Source organism: Anopheles arabiensis, chromosome 2 (assembly GCF_016920715.1).
Source record: "Anopheles arabiensis isolate DONGOLA chromosome 2, AaraD3, whole genome shotgun sequence".
Classification (NCBI taxonomy): domain Eukaryota; kingdom Metazoa; phylum Arthropoda; class Insecta; order Diptera; family Culicidae; genus Anopheles; species Anopheles arabiensis.
In genome coordinates this window covers 31845662-31863789 of record NC_053517.1, presented here as the reverse complement: position 1 = coordinate 31863789, position 18128 = coordinate 31845662, and the positions used below count along the sequence as shown (strand labels likewise).

The following is an 18128-nucleotide window of genomic DNA, read 5'->3' as shown; positions in this document are numbered from 1 at the left end:
GGGTGATCGAGGAACATGGTTTAGGGTAATTTAAAAAAAAAAAGTTCTCTCACACACACACACGGTACAGGGAGTTAAATGATGAGGGACAATAATTCCTATTCGTACTTGTTGTTGTCGTTGCTAGCTTCGAAGTGTTTCCGTTTCGCGACGCTCTGAAGTAAACACGCTACAACGGCCTAGTCAGGCCGTGTAGGATAAATGATAGAACGCTCCGTTGTTTGGTAGGTATGTATCGGTAAAAATAAATTATTTTTTTTGTTGTTTTGGGGCAGCGGAAAATCTCCACAACAACCACCCACGGTGACATCATCGCGCATAAAACTCATGCCCCGCATCTAAAGCATCGCGCGCGTTCGATAGCGACAACGGTTCATAAATTGGCCCAGACTGTTGGTCGCTAAACTGCTTAAGCGTCTTATTTAATTCCTGCTCGTGGCCCAGACCAGATAAAACCAATTTGTATGTACGGGTGTGTGTGTTCGTGAGTCTGACGTGTTGGCAGGGGGAAGTTAGCTGTGTGACAGCAACCGAAGAAAAGGGCAAAGAAAATCTCATGTGTTTGAGCAGCAGCAACAGCAACAGCCGCTAAAACGTGGATCGTTAAAACAAATTTTCCACTCCGTTCAACAACCCTGACCATGTGCTGGTTGCGCCACACGCACACGCTCACGGTTGCGACCGTCCTCCGGTTGTTTGCTCTAGCATTTGTCGTCCACTGGGAAGATGGTGTAAAATTAGAATATTCGGGTCAGTTCATGACACTTGAACCGTGTGTGCTGAGCGTTTCCGCTAACTTTACTGAACAAAACCCCAGACTAAGATGGTTTAATGAAAGCCGCATAAAGTCTGGCCGATCTGCTCGGCTTCAAAGTGTGTTCAACACAGTGTGTAAATCATGGTAACGAAGTTTAATGTCCGAACTTTAATTCACCCTAATGGGATGCGGCCCATTAAAAGCGCGGTGTAGCAATGTGCTCTCCCGCAGGAGCCCGTTTAAAGACAATTCGAAAGAATGCGTGTTTGCAAATTTTAAATCCCGACGGACGGTAATGCACGACGACACACACAGACCATTAGCTAAACGTCACCTCTGGGCGTGCGTCTTATATTGTAAAATATCTGGTAATATAATCCTTTGCGTAGTTTTTAGGCCATAAGTCAGCGACCGGGCACGGATTAAGTGTATTACATTATTACGTCGCGTGCCATGCTGTCAGGGTACGGCAGGGGTTCGGGAACAGAGGTTTCCTTTTGCCGTACTTGGAAGAGTGTGCCTTGGCTGTCGCAAAAATGTCTCAGGCAGGCTTCAATTGCATAACGCGCTTTGCGGCGCGCTTCACTGAACCGCATTTGCAAACGGCTGTAAAGGGAAATGGCATAGCTTCTGCTATTACATGATACAAACAGTACCCGTACCCAACAATTAGCATCCAACGCGACGAACGAACGCCAGAGCCATGTAATCTTGGCGATCGATCCATCGTGGCCACGCGCTCCACCGTTTTGTGTGTGTCCAGATGGGGATGCAAATCTTAGTCCTCGTACTATTCCGTACCAAAGGTTTGTTATATAGTGTGTCGGGCATTGCTTTACCTCGTAAGACCTCGAGTGATTAGGCACCCTTCGTGTCAAGCGTCGGTACTGCAGCTTTCATCTAGCTCGATTGCGCCTGGCCTGACGAATGAAGGTGTCCTTAAGCGAAGGGAACGCGTTTATCGCGGTTGATTGAACACAAATCGCCACTGCGGTGTGGCTTTCCTCCACTTCCCGCAGGCTAATAAATTATCGACTAAATGAATCGGACTTTGCTGACGAGATCTCATTTCACACACATACATACACACACGCCTTACTCTTGTCGCATCGCCCTGGGGGTGGAAAATCACCGATCATTGGCCTGACGAAAGGGTGGAATATTGTGCGGATGATTGGCCGATTAACAGTGTGAAGGGACAGCTGAAACAGAGCGTGTTGTTGTTAGTGAGGAATGCAAAGCCACCCAACACCCTACTGCCACCTATCACTTGTTTGTGTGTGTGTATGTGTCTCTCGTTATGTGGAGGAGGACTTAAATTGAGTTATACTGGCCGACTGTTTGTAGTTGTCCCCGTTGTCGTCGCGGCACTGCCGGATGTGGGATAGATTTTACGATCGTGCGTCTCAAAGTGCAGTGCTGGTGTGCTGTGTGCAACTTTATGATCTTTTGTCGTTGCAGTGCACCGTACCGTGTCTCTGTTGACTGCGGAAACAGAAGGTACACTGTTCTACGGTGTGAGGTGTACCGGGTGAACTTCTGCAAAGTTCAAGGAAGTTTGTTTTGATTTTTTTCCCCCACATCTCCCCCATTTCAGACAGTGTTGTTTGCTGCGGAAAACGCAAACGCAGAAGCAACAGGTCCGGCACGGCATCCGGTCACGTGACGTGGGACTGCTACCTCAGTCTCCTATGGGGAGACATTAATGCTTAAAGGCTTCCCTGCGAGGCGCGTTCCTAGAGCTGCAGGTCATAAATTATGTAGATCGAGTCCAGTTAAATACCCGCAGTACAAGATGCGTTAGCCATCGCACCAGGCAGCAGCTGTACAAAGGCGGATCGGACGGGTTTGAAGAGTCTTTTGCACGCTCTGCGTTGTTTCAAGGTTTGAATCTCAGTCAAGGCCGTTCATTGATATGTGGCAGAGGCGCGAGATGCGTGTGCGAGGAGCTTCGCTCAGTGGCAGAATCAAAACACACACGCACACGCACACGAAATAGCCGCACATTAGACTCTGTTAGGTCTGTGTGATGATGTCCGGAACAAAAGCGTGTTCTGGGGCCAGTGCGTGTCATGGGCGATAATCATCCATTGCGATGGAAAGGCCTTGGAAGCTGCTTGCAAAAAGGCATGCCGCGAATGATGTTGTGCCGTCCGTCGTCAAAGCTTGGCAAATTATGATGTTATCGCCATTATGACGAACAGGCCATGGGAGGGGGCAAGGAGGGAGCAGCAGCTTGTTTAGTTTTCATGACGCCAAAGTGCCATGTTTGCAGTGGCGCTGACTCGGTGGATCATTCACGAGACTTTGGACCTGTCCGATGATGCGCCTGTGTATTTGAGATCAAGTCCCATCATCTGAACGTTCTCAACAATTAGTTGAAATTAGAAGGCGGAATACGAGGAAGAGGTATTGAGATACCTCTTCCACTGTCCTCAACGCAGAACATGGCAAGAATTCTTTGGATACGATAATGTTACCTTACATTAACTCGTTGACCTTCTGGGTCCTTTGCCTGTACCAAGTTCCTCACCACTCACCACTCAGAAAAGCTGTGTCTTTTCGCTTGCCAGAATTTGCGTCAGTGTGTTCGTCCACCGGTTGTGCGGCAGCTCCTAACGATCTACCGCTTGTGCGACCATTGCGGCACCATGCCGGTTTGCCAAACGGTCCGTAAAAGCAATTTGCCGCGTGCCTAACCTTCGCAAAAGTAGGTTAGAGTTAAAGAGCGCATGAATGTTTCAGATTTCGCCAAATTCTTCTCAGTTTCTTCTCAACCTGTCCACGGCATCTGGTTTTGAACGGGGAACCTTGGTGAAGTTGGGAGTATTTGAACGATTTCTCGCAAATAAAAAAGGGTGTTGATTCTAGACGAGCATGTACGGGGTACAGTTTGAACGTGAAAGCGTGAACCTTGAGTGTTTTTTTTTGCAAACATCCATATTCTTCTCTAAGTCAGTTTACCGTGCTGCTTTTTACAGCGTGAAGTGTGCTTCTCGCATGTCTACGTTACCGTTTATGGTCGTCTGAAGTATCGAATTGTACAGCGGCACGGCACGGCAAACCACAACGCAAGTGAATGGGGGGAATGGGTTTTGATCGTGTTTGCAAAACACGCTAAGGGCCACCATTGGGAAACCCATACCGACTGTTGAACAATGTCCTACGCCAGACATGAAGTCCTCTTCCGGGCTGGTACCCTGTTCAAAGAACCATCATTCATGTGCTCGTTTCCCAGCAAATTATACGGAAGGGTGAGATTTATTATTCACCCATCAAACAGGCTCCAATGCGGCGCCCTCCACTCGCACCCAACGATCACGAACGCGTCAGAGTCTGCTCGTTGGCTCGGTAAAATCTAACACTCGACCGCGGCTCAACCAACATCAGCTCCTCGCCCAAGAGCGCAGCCCGAACAAGGGTGGTTGTTCTTGAAGTGTCAGCTTGTGACATCGATTCCCCAGCCGCAGTAGTGACACTCCAAACAGTACGGTACGGTGTGGCGTTCGAAATCGATACACACAGCCCACATAATCTAACGGGGCTCGTTTAACGCGCCTGCAAAGCGGAAGGTTGCCAGCCGTTTGAAGCCGAACACTCAATAAGTAATAATTATTTTGAGTTTGAGCTCAAAACAGCAAAAACATGGCCGCGCTCTGACATTGGAGGAGATAGGCGGGTTTCATGCGATCGCTCAAGTACCGCTACTGGTTTGATGAGATACGGGGCAACGGAAGACTCTAAGCTTCCAAGGACTCAACTAGTACAAGTTTGCGACTTTTCATCCCTTATCGGTTGGGGCATAGGATTTGTTGCTTCGTTTCACTTCACGCCCACCTTTCTCGGGAGTCCTATTTCAGACCGTTTTGAACACCTTCGCACATATATGACGAGGGTGTCACCGGTTTAATGGCGTGCCGAGAATATGGGTCAATGTCACGCTTCTATTTCGCGGCTTATTCGCGCGTTAGAGATCGTACGGATAGGAGAGTTGCCCACTAGTTATCTTCTTCTTCGTCTTCTTCTTTGTCTTCGTCTTTATGTTCTCCTTCTTCCAATAACAAAACGAGCGGACGGCATCGTTGTGCCGGTTCGCGCATCTACCACGAGGAGGGTTAGCGGCGAGTGCTGCTATTTTTGCCAAAGCAACAACGGGCGGACGCGAAAACAACATGCCTATTAAGTTGTCGTATGTTGTTCTAGTTTCGACACGTCTTTCTCTCCCTTGCCCGCGTGTCCATGTGTGTGTGTGTGTGTGCGTTACGGGCGGGTGCTCTGCAAACCAACCATCCTATTGAGGGGGGGACCCAGTAGTCGGCCGCTATGACCGTCAGCCAGCAGTTAGCTAATGTTTATTTTTACACATTGTGTTCATATCTGTTTCGCAACGGCCGAAGCCGGGAGCCTCTCTGCCCACGATGCAAATTGGATTTTGGGAAGGGATTTTATCCTGGTCGGTCGGCACGAAGCACCTTCTGGTTTGCTCGTTAATGGCGAGGTATTCAGGAAGCAGTGCCACGCCGTGACCTTCCCAGGGCAGGTGCCAGCCTCGGGAAGTTACTGATCCATCAGTACAGGAGGGGAGGAGGGGAGAAACTGCACAAGGGGTGTGTAATTCCTAGACACACCAGCCCCGAAGGCTACTTCTGCCGTCGCCGAATCGGGCGGTTTCTTGACGGTGTCTAAAAAAACATTGTCTGGCCTCGGCTAGTCTAGACCACAAGCGAATCTGCAAAAGGTAGTACAATTCGCAAGAGATACTAGGTTGTTGTGTGAGTGTCTATGTGTGTGTGTGTGTGTTGTGACAGAACGGTAGGGAGAAGGATCGGAGTGGTGGCGGACGATCCCACCGTTACGGTTGAGAAATGCGAAAAGTGAAGGTTGCTTGCCGACTTGCCCCCTCTCTCTGTCTCTTGTAGTGTGCTCTCCCTTAGTAGGAAATACTGCCGGCACACTGTGTGTGTGTGCAGCTCGCTTCATAAGTAGCGTACACTGGAGGAGCCGGTTCTGTTGCGGGGATTTGCAACAGGTAGGCTAGGCTCAGCGAAGGTAGTAGGCTCGTCGCGTTCCGTTCAGGTTGATATGAGCGGTTCTAAGTTTTGAAGCAGAGTGCACCATGCTCTCATGAGTCACACAGGCTGGAGCATATAACGAGCGAGCATATGACGGATGATTGCGCTAACCACGGTCTAGTGGACACTGTAATAACAGGGGCAGGCAGGCCAATAAGATGGTCATGCGATTATTCAATTACGTACACCTTTACCCAGAAGCGGAAAGGTTCCCCCTCCCAAGTTGTTCGAGGTGCTAGTAAGGGGTAGAGTATTGCTGCCGCTGCGACCGTTTCTAGAATGATCATTCCCTGTTCAGGACCTGCCGCTGTGCTGTGCCGTCTTGCAGTGTGTGTGTGTGTTTCTCGCCATTCGAATCACGCTTGTTAAAGATCTACTATTTGCTGACCACAATTGAATCAAATTGAAAGCAATCAGCAAGTGAGATGCGTACGATATGATAGTGGATACCGCACACACCCCCCCCCTTCTCCACGCCATGAAAAAAATGTCCTCATCCCGTTGCTTCAGCTTTCGCACTGCCGGAACATGGCCATATTTCCGGTGTCGCGTATCGCCTGCGACGACGTTTTTGTCCGGCGATGACGCAAAACGGCACTACGCAACGGGCTCTCATCTTTTCCGTTTGGGCGCAAATAATGACCTTTGGCTTGGTGGTAGCAGAAGTGATAAAGGATATTCCCAAACCTCCCCACCCGCCCGTCCCGTGACGTGGCCTGGCGCGGCTGTAAGACACAACATGACACGCCTGCTCGCAAGCCTGGTTGGCGTGGTTGCCCTGTTACCAAGACGAGCAGGAGAGTTGATTGAAGTTGATTAAAGATGATGCTGGCCAATCTTGCCGTTCGAAGAACTGGGTAGACCGGGCTGTGTAATGCTTGGGTGCTTGGGGACTAAATCTGTTCGACCACACACCACACTGAACCAGTATCCGATGTTGCCGATTCGTTAATCCGTTGTTCGAATTCCAATTTACTTTCCAAGATTGTTCGAAAGGAAGGGTGGCCTGTGTATCTTATAATTCCCTCCCCCTCGGGGGGTGTTTCAAACGGGTGTCACAGGTTTAATTGATCCCTTCCCTCCCCCCTCCAGAAACGGACACGAGCTGATTGATTGAATCACGCAGCAGTCGAGCGATTAAAAGGCATGCTGCCGATACAGCTATCTGTCCCGGCTCGCTGACTAATGGGTATCGGACAGTTGATAAGCACTGTGTAATCGATTGAATATAATTGATTTCACAGCCTCCCCCTCCCACTCTCTCTCTCTCAGTAAATAAATAATTCAGTTTTGGAAGACTGGCAAAAATGGCCAGTCAACCCGGCCGCCGCGGGTGCATCGGGTGTGTCTGGGTGACTCATCAGGTTGCATAAATTAGAGCGGGGCTGCGCGCTACACTTTGAGCTTTCGATTTTATTAACTACTGTGCGGAATGGCGCAGTTGTTTTGATCGAACTGGTTTGGTGGTGGTGCTTTATTGTTGATGAGCGCCAAATTTGAGTGTTTCCTTTCTGCTTGGCAGTGTGCTAAATTGTAAATCAATTATTCCACATCACTTGTACGCCGTTTCGCAAAGCAACTGTTTACAAAAAAATAGTAATTCAAAGACAATTTCTCTTCCTTTTTCCATCAAAGAAACTGTCTCCTTCCTACGTCAAAAGCTCCACGATCCTCCCATCTTTTATCGTTCGATAGAGCACTGGCTGGCATAATTTTACTATATGTCCCATCTCCCCCCCCCCCCCTCGAATGGCAAATGGCTCGCTGTCTCTCTGGCTTGGCAGCACGCTAACGAGAAACGGAATAATTAACCAGAGTGTATCCACCGCGCTATCGAGTCTGCCACCGCCGCTGACAGGCGTCAATTTTCTGCTTGTGTCGGTTAATTTTTCCTACCCCCTAAACTCATCATCGCTCCGAGCGAACATCCCTCTGCCTTGGATGGAGATCCTTTCTGCAGTGTGGCGGAGGCGGCGATATAGCTTTATTATGGCCCTTTGCCAAACGTTCGCACAAACGCTATTTTAAGCGTGGGCAAGCCAACTCCCCAATCCTACCTCACCCCACCCGTACTGCTCGAAGGGGGTGGAAAGGATAAATAAGCGTACCGCCACTTTCCACTCAGCAGAGGAATTGATTGCAGCAGCAGCAGCGCTCGGCTTTGTGTCGCCGGCACGATGCCATTGCTTGCTTGCTTGCTTTCCCCCAGTTTGCCAAACAAGCACCATTTCCTTTAGGTTTGTTCTTCTTTCTTCCTCCCTCCATCTCAAGATCACATTCGAGTGTGTGTGTGTGTGTGTGTGCTGATGCTTCCGGTGGCCACCGTCACCGAAGGTTTTGATCCGACAGCACACTGCCGCCCCTCCTCTTATGATGATGTTTCGGGGCATCTTGTTTTGGCATCGATTGAGTGTGAAATTTGCAATCCCCTGGGAGACACAGCCACCACCTCACGCTCCGCTCGCCAAATCCCTCCTTTAACGACCAAAGTGCTGTGTGTGTGTGTGTGCGGGGTAGTTCGCGCGAATTGAATGCGCGCTTGTTACTTCCGCCAACACGACGCCATTTCGTCTTTTGTGGGTGGGTTGCAACGGGGGGAGGCTGGGTAAGGTTAGTGGTGTTGCACGCGAGATAAAAATAATCCACTCCTCACGTTGCATTTTCGGCACATACGGAGCGACACACACACACTAGCCGTCTCTTTCTCGTTTGCTCAAGTATCGCGTATTCTCTTTCGCCTTTTTGCAAATCGTTTAGCGTGGTACAGAGTTTAATTGATTGCGATTAGTGTGATTTTGGGTGCCACTACCACAACCCGTGCCTTGCCCCAAGTTGCAGCTCTGCTTGTTGCACCGATTTGCATCATTGCATATTTAAATTTTGCGTACATTTCGTTTAAGGATGCCATCGCTCGCGCTGACACGCTGATCGGGTACGTCATTCGGTCATGATGGTATGTTTCTACGGGGAAGCGGGGCCTAATTTACCTCAAATTAGCAACAGTAGCAAAGTGTACACTATTCATAGATGAGGGGGCGAAATCTTAGCGAAATTGAGGAGCAATGTTATCCATGTTATCGCACTAAATGTTGAGTCGATTTTAATCCCACTCAACGTAGACTTTGTCATCAAAAGGGAGAGAAAACAAACAAAGCATTCAAGTCTGTTTGACGCAAAACTTGAGCTGTCCGAAAAACATTAGCACAAACCTATCTCTGATCATGATAAGCGTGCAAAATGGTCATTGATGTATTGACGTTCCAATTCGCCCATACCAGCTGGCCGATATCTCTAGCTCACTTTTCGTATCATCGTCGGTGGTGTTATCAGGCTTCAATTTTTTCACCCCATAGACAAAATATCCAGTTTTTTGGTTGAGTTTGGAGTGGAAAAACAAACAGTACAGATCTCTTATCGTGCAGTGACACTTTTTGTTTTCCTCCCATCACCCATCGATTGACCACCACCACCCCAATTATCAACATTACGTAAGGTTGCATTTTGGTAGAACTGCTCGACACACCGATACAACGTTGTAAGCGTGTACTGGGTTTTTTTTCTGATTCAACACTCTCTATCTCTATCACTTTACGACCCCTCGACACGAAGCGACTCCCCTCTACGACAAAATCTAGGTCAATTCCTAATTCGAGGGCATCGAATGCGTTTTTCTTGCTTGCTGTTTGGTGCTTGCTCGCGTATACGAGTGTAGTTGGGGTTGATGACGTTTTGGTTAACTTCTCGTTTCTCGCCCGCTAATCCTTCACCCCATCCAGACATTGTTTGGTTCCCTCTTTCTCTAACTGCGTGTTGCACGTGTTTTTGTTCTCTTTTTGGGAAGCGTTTTTGAACCGCACGCACGAGAACCACCTCTGCTTGCCACCCAAAATGCAGCTTCGCTGACGCATGATGTGCTGCCGACATGCCGATGGATGCCGTTGCGCGCAAACACGTGCGTCGGCAAGAGAGCAACGTGCCAGAGAGCGGCTAACATGCTGACGTTTCTGCAGCAGCTAGTAGCCGTAGTAGCGCTGCTAGCTCTAGCTGCGATCTGTCATCGAGGTTAGGATGCTGAAAACAACACGGCAGCAGCAGCGGCAAGCATTGTACGAGCTCAAGTCGCGCACCGCCTATCCAACGCAACGCAAGCGCTGCACGGAAACGCGCCACGAACGCGCCATATCGTTTCCCGCGGCAACGCGCGTCGTTGGCGTGCCCCGCCGTGTTGTTTGTTCACAATGACCGTCCTTCAACTGGCGGCGGCGGGTGGCTTCTATGTGTTTGTGTGTGTTTGCATGCTGTATGGTGGCACCATCGCCACCATGTTCAACCCAATAAACGGCAAACCGCTTCTCGAAGCATCCCGTTTTCTGCAGCAGCATATTGGGGATGATGACGTCGCGGGGCACCACATTCTTTCACTCTCACTGCACGTCACCCCTCCCCGGGGGGGAAGGGGTTTCTCGGGGGAAGAGGAGTGTTTTTGTTTTGAATTTGCCAATTCTTCCCGATCGTTACATTTTCGGCACAATATTCCACTTTGCCGGACTCTGACCGCGGGAAGAGTATGTGTGTGTGGAAGAGAGAGAGAGTGCGCGCCGATCATGCGTGCGTGTCTCGGGTGCGATTGTAGCAATAAATTAGCTTCCTTGTTGTGTGTGTTTTCGTGTATCGCACGACCCGCGAGACCGCTTCATGTGGCCTTGATATTTTCTCCCATCTCTATCGCGCCAAAATAAAAAAAAAATACACACACAAACGACGCTTTCAAACCGGGATGGGGAGCTTTGAAAAACATGTAATCAATCAATAAATCGAAACACCCAATTTGAAGAGGAGGGGACAGAGAACGGAAGAACGGTGGCCTAGACATTGTGGACATTGGCGATACCCAAGCGCCGCGGGTTCACGTTGAAGGCTATTTTTGTCGCTATCGGAAAGGTAACGTTACATTTGGCAAACCTTCTGAGATAAGCTGCGCCTGTGTCGTCTTGCGTGTGTCTATGGCCTCGGGTGCACGGTGACATTGGACTTTTTCGCGGTTCGCACGGGTGTTTGAAAATGTTGATAAACAATCGATCGCAAGATACTGGACGGTAGGCTTTTTTGGGGGGAGTAATTGTAACAGTCTGGCCCAGGCTAGGCAAGAGATCCTGGTGAATGTATGGGCTGGCTGTGATTAAGAAACCGTGTAATCCACACATGTGTGGCTGTGTGTGCCTGCGATCGCAACTCGATCGCTGGTCCGCTGGGCCTTAGCTGTAGAGTGGCTTTAGCTTCTTAGCATATTCGAAAGGCCAACACAGATCGGCTTGACGCGCATCTATTATTGCCACCACATGGCGACTGGCCGGTTATAATCTGGCTGACCGGTTGTCGATTGTCAACCGGTTTGGAGCGTTATTTTCGTATTTTGGTGTATTTCGAGACATGGCCGCACACGTTTTCACTACTCTGCCTTGGTTGGTGACGTATTTATTTGTATTCAGGATCGGCGATCGGACAACAACAAGACAGAGTTGGCGTTGGAGTATTGTTTTCTGTTGTTCTGTGTTGGGGCTTCTGTTCTGAAGGTATGCGTTATGGGTAGACAGCATAGACCTGTTTCCGTCACTTTGACTGTCACGTGATACGATACGATTAAAAATACGATCAAGTGTGTGTGTGTGAATGAAAAATTCTTACTGGAAGATTTATAATTTAATTTGCACATTTAACGAGACCCATCATTTGAGGTGCATAATTGATGCCTCGACTCCACGCAAACACCAAATTGACTTCAAAACCATAAAATTCCTGTCCTCGCGTGATGGTTGTGGGTGTTTTGGGATTGGCCAAATTTGAAACCTTATCCATGTTTCGAATGCAAAGTAATGGACGTTAAACCGCCCCACAAATACCGGCCAGCCGGCTTGTTAGCTCTTAGTTCAATATCCATTCCCCAGCGCAGGGAGTTTGCGTACATCCGTAGGCAGGGCACGTTGGCTTTGTGTTTGCCCAAAAACTCAACAGTTGCTTCGATAAAAAAGAGACAATTCTCACCTTCTCTCACCCATATTGAACTGGCTCGGGGTGTGGGGGGAGGTCGGTTCGGTAGCCCCAGACGGCTGTCGACACAACTGTGTAAATATAAACCGGCAAGGGAGCAGCAGCAGACTCATATCCTTCTCCAACAACATCCCCGTTTTTGGTACACCGCATGTGGCGGCCACTGATGTGTCTTCCCATTTTGGCAAATGCTAACCATCGTGGTCTGGGTACGTGTGTGTGTGTGTTGTTACTACCATGTAATGATCCATCGGGATCCCATCCGTTGCGCTCACCCCGTACCCCGATTCGGGGTGAAGTGTGAAGTTTTGCAAACGCAACCACACCCCGCGTGATGACATTCAGAAACGCCCAGAACGCGTTGATCGTCGAAGTTGGGTTCGGTTTTTAAAGAGGATAATCGATGAGAACCATCAACGCGATTGAAACAATCTAGGCAAAACGATTATCTAAACGCTAAACAGACTTTATTAGTGATGAAAGCGGCCTGCTGAAAGCAAAGCATGTCCCTGCTGGGCTGATTGGTTGTTGTTTTTGTTGCGCTAAACGGCCTAAGCGTGGATGGCTGGCAGCGTGAATGTCAAACGTGTCACTTAATCGTAGCGATTTGAAAGTAATCGATTTATGCCCTCTAGTGTTCGGGCAATTAACGCGCGTTGCCTTAGCGACTTGGAAGCGCGAACGTTGTTGCCCCTTTGGTGCGCGCAGGAAAGGCAGGTGAGTTGCTGCTGTGTTGGAATTAGTTAAGCAAAACCCTAGCACTCCTTACCCCGGTACCGCTGCGCGTTCCGTTGTTGGCCGTCCACTGTGGGCGGTGTTTTGCACGTTGTTAACACATTCAGCAACAGAAGAAGAAGAAAAACGCGTGAACGCGCAAAACAGCTGAGACTTTGTGGCACTTGGCCGCGAAGGCGGAAGTAACCCTTATACGAAATGACTGTCCCGCATGTGTGTGTGTGTCCTCTTATATGTTAATTGTTCGACACTTAGCATTTGGGATGCGCTGTAGCAAACGATTGCTGGGTTAGAAACGTGTGAACAACGTGCGCTTGTGATATTTAATGCATCTACACCATCGGATTGTGTGCTTTGTTTATCTCTACCCTTTAAATGTCGTGCCGCGACACTCCCTCCCGCTTTTTGCAAATAAAAATAATAAATAAACGCGCAAAACAATTCACAGCAGATCATATTTTATTCTACCCAATGCAAAGAAGGTGTCATACCACCATCATACACCAATGATGATGATACGCGCAGAGACTGACTGTCGAGGAGAAGATCTTTCCCCTCGTGGTATTCGGTTTAAAATTAGAACAGATTCGTTCATCATTTGTGTTCTGTCGCTCCTCTCTGCAGGCTGTGTGGTACTTCCCACAATGGGGGCCGTATGCAAATGTGGCGCTTTCATGATTGCCAACACACACACACACTTATACACTTATACACGCCCAGACACCATCAACCTTTTGGGATGCAAATTACGAAACGGGCATTCGAAACGTAAACAACGCCGCAGCGTACTTGGATTACACCGATTGAGTTGCTCTTGCTCTGGCGCCAACCCCGGGGGGCCGGAGGGAGTAGCCGAAGAGATAAGTGTACTGTTGTGTGTTCGTTTGCTGTTTTTATTCCGTTTCGCCCCCTCCAATCCTCGCAATACACTTTCCTACAGCAGGCCTTGCTTCTGCAGGTCAAGATACACCTTCTTGCTGAGAATGTTGCCGCGCGAATCCTCAAACTCTTCCTCGTTGGCCGGCACCCACATCTTGGAGAACGTTTGCTCCTTCACCTTGTCCCACAGTACCAGCGCGTCCTCGATCTTGGTAATGTTGGCGAAGTGGGCCGTGTTCGGGATGCCCAGGCAGCGCATACCGTGCGCGTGCCGCCACTCGGAAAAGTGGTTCTGGAACGCTTTCGGCCCGTTGTACTTGTAGTTGCCGCAGATTTCGCACTCGTACGTAAAGTGCAGCTGGTGCAGCTTGTACAGCCAGTACGGGATCGGCTTGCCGTCGTACCCGAGCGGCAGATTCTTCGGATTGTACGGAATGCCGTCGTCATCGTCCGACTCCTCCTCGTCCATGCTGTCCTCGTCGCTTTCGTCCAGCGTGTAGCGGGCCTGCTTGCGCTGCAGGTTGATCTTCGTCTCGTAAATCTGGTCGTCCACCAGGTCCGCCAGCTTCGCGATCTTGTACTCCAGCTGCGCGATATCCTTCTCCTTGTTTAGGTTCATCATCCGCTTGCGCTCGTTCTCCTGGTTTTTGTCGTCCTTCGAGGCGAACAGGCGCTGCGCGCGCTCCTCCAGCGTGCCGCCGCACTTCATGCCGAGCGCCTGCAGGGCGGCCTTCAGCCGGTCCAGCCCCAGGTACGTGAGGTCCTCCCATTTGCCGAACTCGTTCAAATTGATCAGCGCATCGTCGTCGACGTCGCGTACCTTCTCCCACCCCGGCACGATGCCGTTCTTCCACATGTCTTCGAACTGCAGCTCGTTGCGCTTTACCGTATGCTCCAGCTCGAAGAACAGCGGCCTGCTGCGGGTGATGAACGAGTGCAGATAGTCGTGCAGCAGCTGCAGGTAGCCCTTGTACTTGAGGTTCTTCTGCTTGCGCGGTATGTCGGCGAACTTGTTAAACTCCGACAGATACGTAATGTAGTCGATCTTGTCGATGCCCTTCAGATTGACGAAGCTGTCGTAGCATTCGTGCAGATCCAAGTACTGGCCATAGTTTTCCACGTCGCTAAACTTCACCACCTCGGCCAGGTAGGCCGGATCGTTCAGCTGCTCCTTCAGCTTGTCGAACTCGATCGATGCCGGTACGGCCACATTGTTGCCGTGGTTGGAATGGAACTCGATCAACCCATTGAACTGGCTGTAAAACTCTTTGAACTCGTTCACGCTCATGTTGGTGATTTCCTGCTTCCGCTCGCCGTCCTTGTCCTGGTACAGCTCCAGCAGCGACTTCGAGCACGTCTGGTATCGCTCGAGATAGATCTTTATCCGGTGGTCCGCTAGCACTTTCTCTTTAGTCTGCGGTAAGCAAAGGGGCACATAACAGAGGCGATTATAAACGATTTGCACCGATTGTACTGTATTCGGTGTAGTTTATGTTCCACTTACCGTCTTCTTTGGTATCATCAACTCCTCCGACATGGCCATCACCAGGCGGTCACACTCTTCGTGCAAGCGCCGCTGTATTTCAAAGATTGTTTCCATCTTTGCTGTATCTTCGTCAGCTCCAGCACAGTATTGACGATGAAAATGGAACTAAAATCACGGGAAATCAGTGAAAAATGCAAGCGAATCGAGAAATAACGCGCAGCACAAGAAAAGAAACACAAACTTTCTGACGTTTGATCGAGAACTGAACATGAAAGCAGCCGCAGAAGCCGAAGCGGCCCGAAGATTGACGGGCGATGTTCGAAACGTTCGAAAAAGAAAATGGCGTCATTGCGGTGCGCCATCTAGGGGTGACATGTGAAAACATTGCACGTGTGTTGTGAACAATTTCGAATTGAACGTTATGAAACGGAGAGGAATGGAGTATCGTATGTTTTTTAAAAATAATGCTGTATTTATTGAATCTAATCGTTGCCCATTCTTTTTCTTACAGTGGTGTATGCCGACTATGCGTCATCGGGCCGTTCGCTGCAGTTTTTAGAAGATTACATAAACAAAGAAGTGCTACCGGCGTTTGGTGATATCAGCTGCATATCGGCCGTCACGGGATTGCAGTCACAGTTATATGAGTAAGTAACCGTAAACAATAATGACTGACGCCGATGAGCAACATAAGTTTACTCCCTTGCTCACCCCTTCTCCTCCCTGCAGCAATGAAGCACGGGACCTGGTGCGTGCCGCAGTCGGTGCCAATGGAGACGATGAGATCATTTTCTGTGATAATCCCGCCGAACGTTTGTGCTACCTGCTGTCCAACCCGAACGTGTGCGACCTCAGCCAGTCTCAGTTCAACAACAACTCTCACAGTGCCATCAGTGCCAACGTATCGCTCGGCGCGCTGCACCAACAGTCGCTCCAGCTCGGCACTTCCATCCGGCACAACAGCTTCTCCAACACGTCCGCCCTCTCGGACAGCGTGGTCGACATTACTCAGCTCCCGTCGGCGGCCCCGCCAATCCTGTTCGTGAGCACCTCGGAACCGGTATTCAACCTGCGCTCGTGGATCGATGCCGGCTGGCAGATCGAGCGGATACTGAAAAATCACGAAGGCTTCCTGGACCTGGTCGACCTGGAGAAGCGCCTGCAGCACTTCTCCGAGGCGCGGCGCAAGATGGTCGGCCTGTTCTCCGGTGCGTCCCGGCTCACCGGCATCCTGGCGGACGACGTGGCGACCACGATACTGCTGCACCAGTACGATGCGCTCTCCATCTGGGACCACTCGATGGCCGCGTCCTGTGCACCGATCTGCACCAACCCGATCCTACCCGGAGCCCAGAAGGACGCTATCTTTTTCCACTGCAACCGGCTGGTCGGTGGTGTGCAGGCACCGGGCGTACTAGTCATTAAGCGTAGACTAATCGAACACAGTACCTCTTTTATGACCGACTCGGTCGGGGTCGTCGGTGCCGTCCGGGCCGGGCTCGTGCTGCAGCTGAAGGAGTCGCTCGGATCGCAGGCGATCATGGGCCGGATGGAGAAGACGTGCAAGCAGATGCTGGCCCACGTGCGCACCATTCCGGAGATAGTGCTGCTCGGGCCACCGTGCACCACGGCCAAGCGGCTCACGACGCTCTGCTTCATGGTGCGCCATCCGCGCGGTGCCTTCCTGCACCACCGGTTCGTGGTGGCGGTGCTGAACGATGTGTTCGGCATACAGGCGACGGCCGACAACATGATGAGCGACTCGCTCGGCATCAACCCGCAGCTGATGGTGGAGTACGAGAAGCTGCTGCACGATGAGTCGCTCAAGGCGGGCTGTCTGCATCCCGGCTACACGCGCATCACCTTCCCGTTCTTCATGCCGGAGGCGGAGGTCGCGTTCATACTGGAGGCGCTCAAGATGGTCGCGACCGAGGCGTGGAAGCTGCTACCGCAGTACGAAGTGGACGCACGGTCCGGCGAATGGCGGCACCACTCGAACTCGCTGGCCAAGGAACGCAAATGGCTGGGCGCGATCCGCTACATCGATGGCAAAATGCTGTTCTCCGATCGGCGCATCTCCGGCCCGGGCACGTTCCCGCAGAACTACTCCGACTGCCTGCAGACGGCGCGGAATCTGTTCAACCGGGCGCGCAAAATGGCCCAGCGGTCCACGACGGATGAGATCGTGCTGAAGTTGTCGCACGCGGCGATGGAGCATCTACGCTGGTACATGCTGTCGGGCGAGGCTCACGAGCTGCTGCTGGGCCATTCACACAGTGTCAAAAATTGCGTACCGTTCGATCCTACCAGAAGTAAGTGGGGCTTTGCCCTTGTCGGAAATAGAAACAATTCACGCTCATGGTCATGCTTTTGCTTTTCCAGTACCTGAAAACTCGTCGCTGATGTTGATCCATCGACACCACAGCCTGTCGGCGCTGGACATTAAGCGATTCAAGAGCCGTAGTTTGCCGGCCTCGCCGCTGCAGATATCGAACCGCCGGCAGAACTCCTCATCCTCATCCCCGTACCAATCGCACAGCCCCACACCGACCTCGTCGCCGCCGATGGTAAGATTCTCGGTCGGCGGTGAGGTGACGCCCATGCTGAACGTCACCTCGTTGGCATCCGGGCACGTGAGCAGCACTTCCGCCGCCGGTATCACCGTCGGTCCCGGTGGACCAATTGGGCGTGACATGAACGTGAGTCGTAACAGGTGAGTTCACGTAGCGATGCTCTCGATCTTCATGAGCTCGTGATGCTGAGCCGAGTGTCGTAGATCGTGGCGCGCAAAACCTGAGCATGCGTGTTGTTGCCGTGACTAATACAAGCAAATGTGCAAGAACAGTTCGGCCTGGCGAATGTCGCTGCGCAATTAATCCTGTTGCTGTGCGTTCTCTTGGCGCACGTGAATTGCACGCGTTCTGGCGCATCAACTCGAATACATTTCTCACCCGCCCTCCCCCCTTCATTCCGAGCCAGTCGATAACGGTTCCCTAAAGAATGAAAGCCTTTTGCTCTCTCCATCATCCTTCCCCCCCCCCCCCCCTATGATACCTTCCCATCGTCACCCCGCTCGCGGATATTCTCGATGGGAATACATATATAATAGATGCACTTTTTCCGTTACACTCTTCAAATCGACCTGCCTGCC

General features: G+C 50.8%; 2 protein-coding genes across 5 annotated transcripts in view; one reads left to right on the top strand and one right to left on the bottom strand.

The window, feature by feature from the left end:
- The window catches only part of LOC120898430, a 49852-nt gene that overhangs the window by 24507 nt on the left and 7217 nt on the right, over window positions 1-18128 (top strand). For all 4 annotated transcript variants that reach the window (XM_040304275.1, XM_040304274.1, XM_040304276.1 and 1 more), the window contains exons 2-4: window positions 15489-15624; window positions 15707-17289; window positions 17360-17690. In XM_040304275.1, the coding sequence (XP_040160209.1) occupies window positions 15489-15624; window positions 15707-17289; window positions 17360-17690 (2050 nt within the window). The remainder of the gene's footprint in view (window positions 1-15488; window positions 15625-15706; window positions 17290-17359; window positions 17691-18128) is intronic.
- LOC120898432 (splicing factor 3A subunit 3) lies at window positions 13054-15255 on the bottom strand. The gene is made up of 2 exons (XM_040304278.1): window positions 14996-15255; window positions 13054-14905 (listed from the first exon to the last, which is right to left on the bottom strand). Exons 1-2 carry the CDS (start codon window positions 15089-15091, stop codon window positions 13547-13549), a joined length of 1455 nt encoding a protein of 484 aa, XP_040160212.1. The 5' UTR covers window positions 15092-15255; the 3' UTR covers window positions 13054-13546.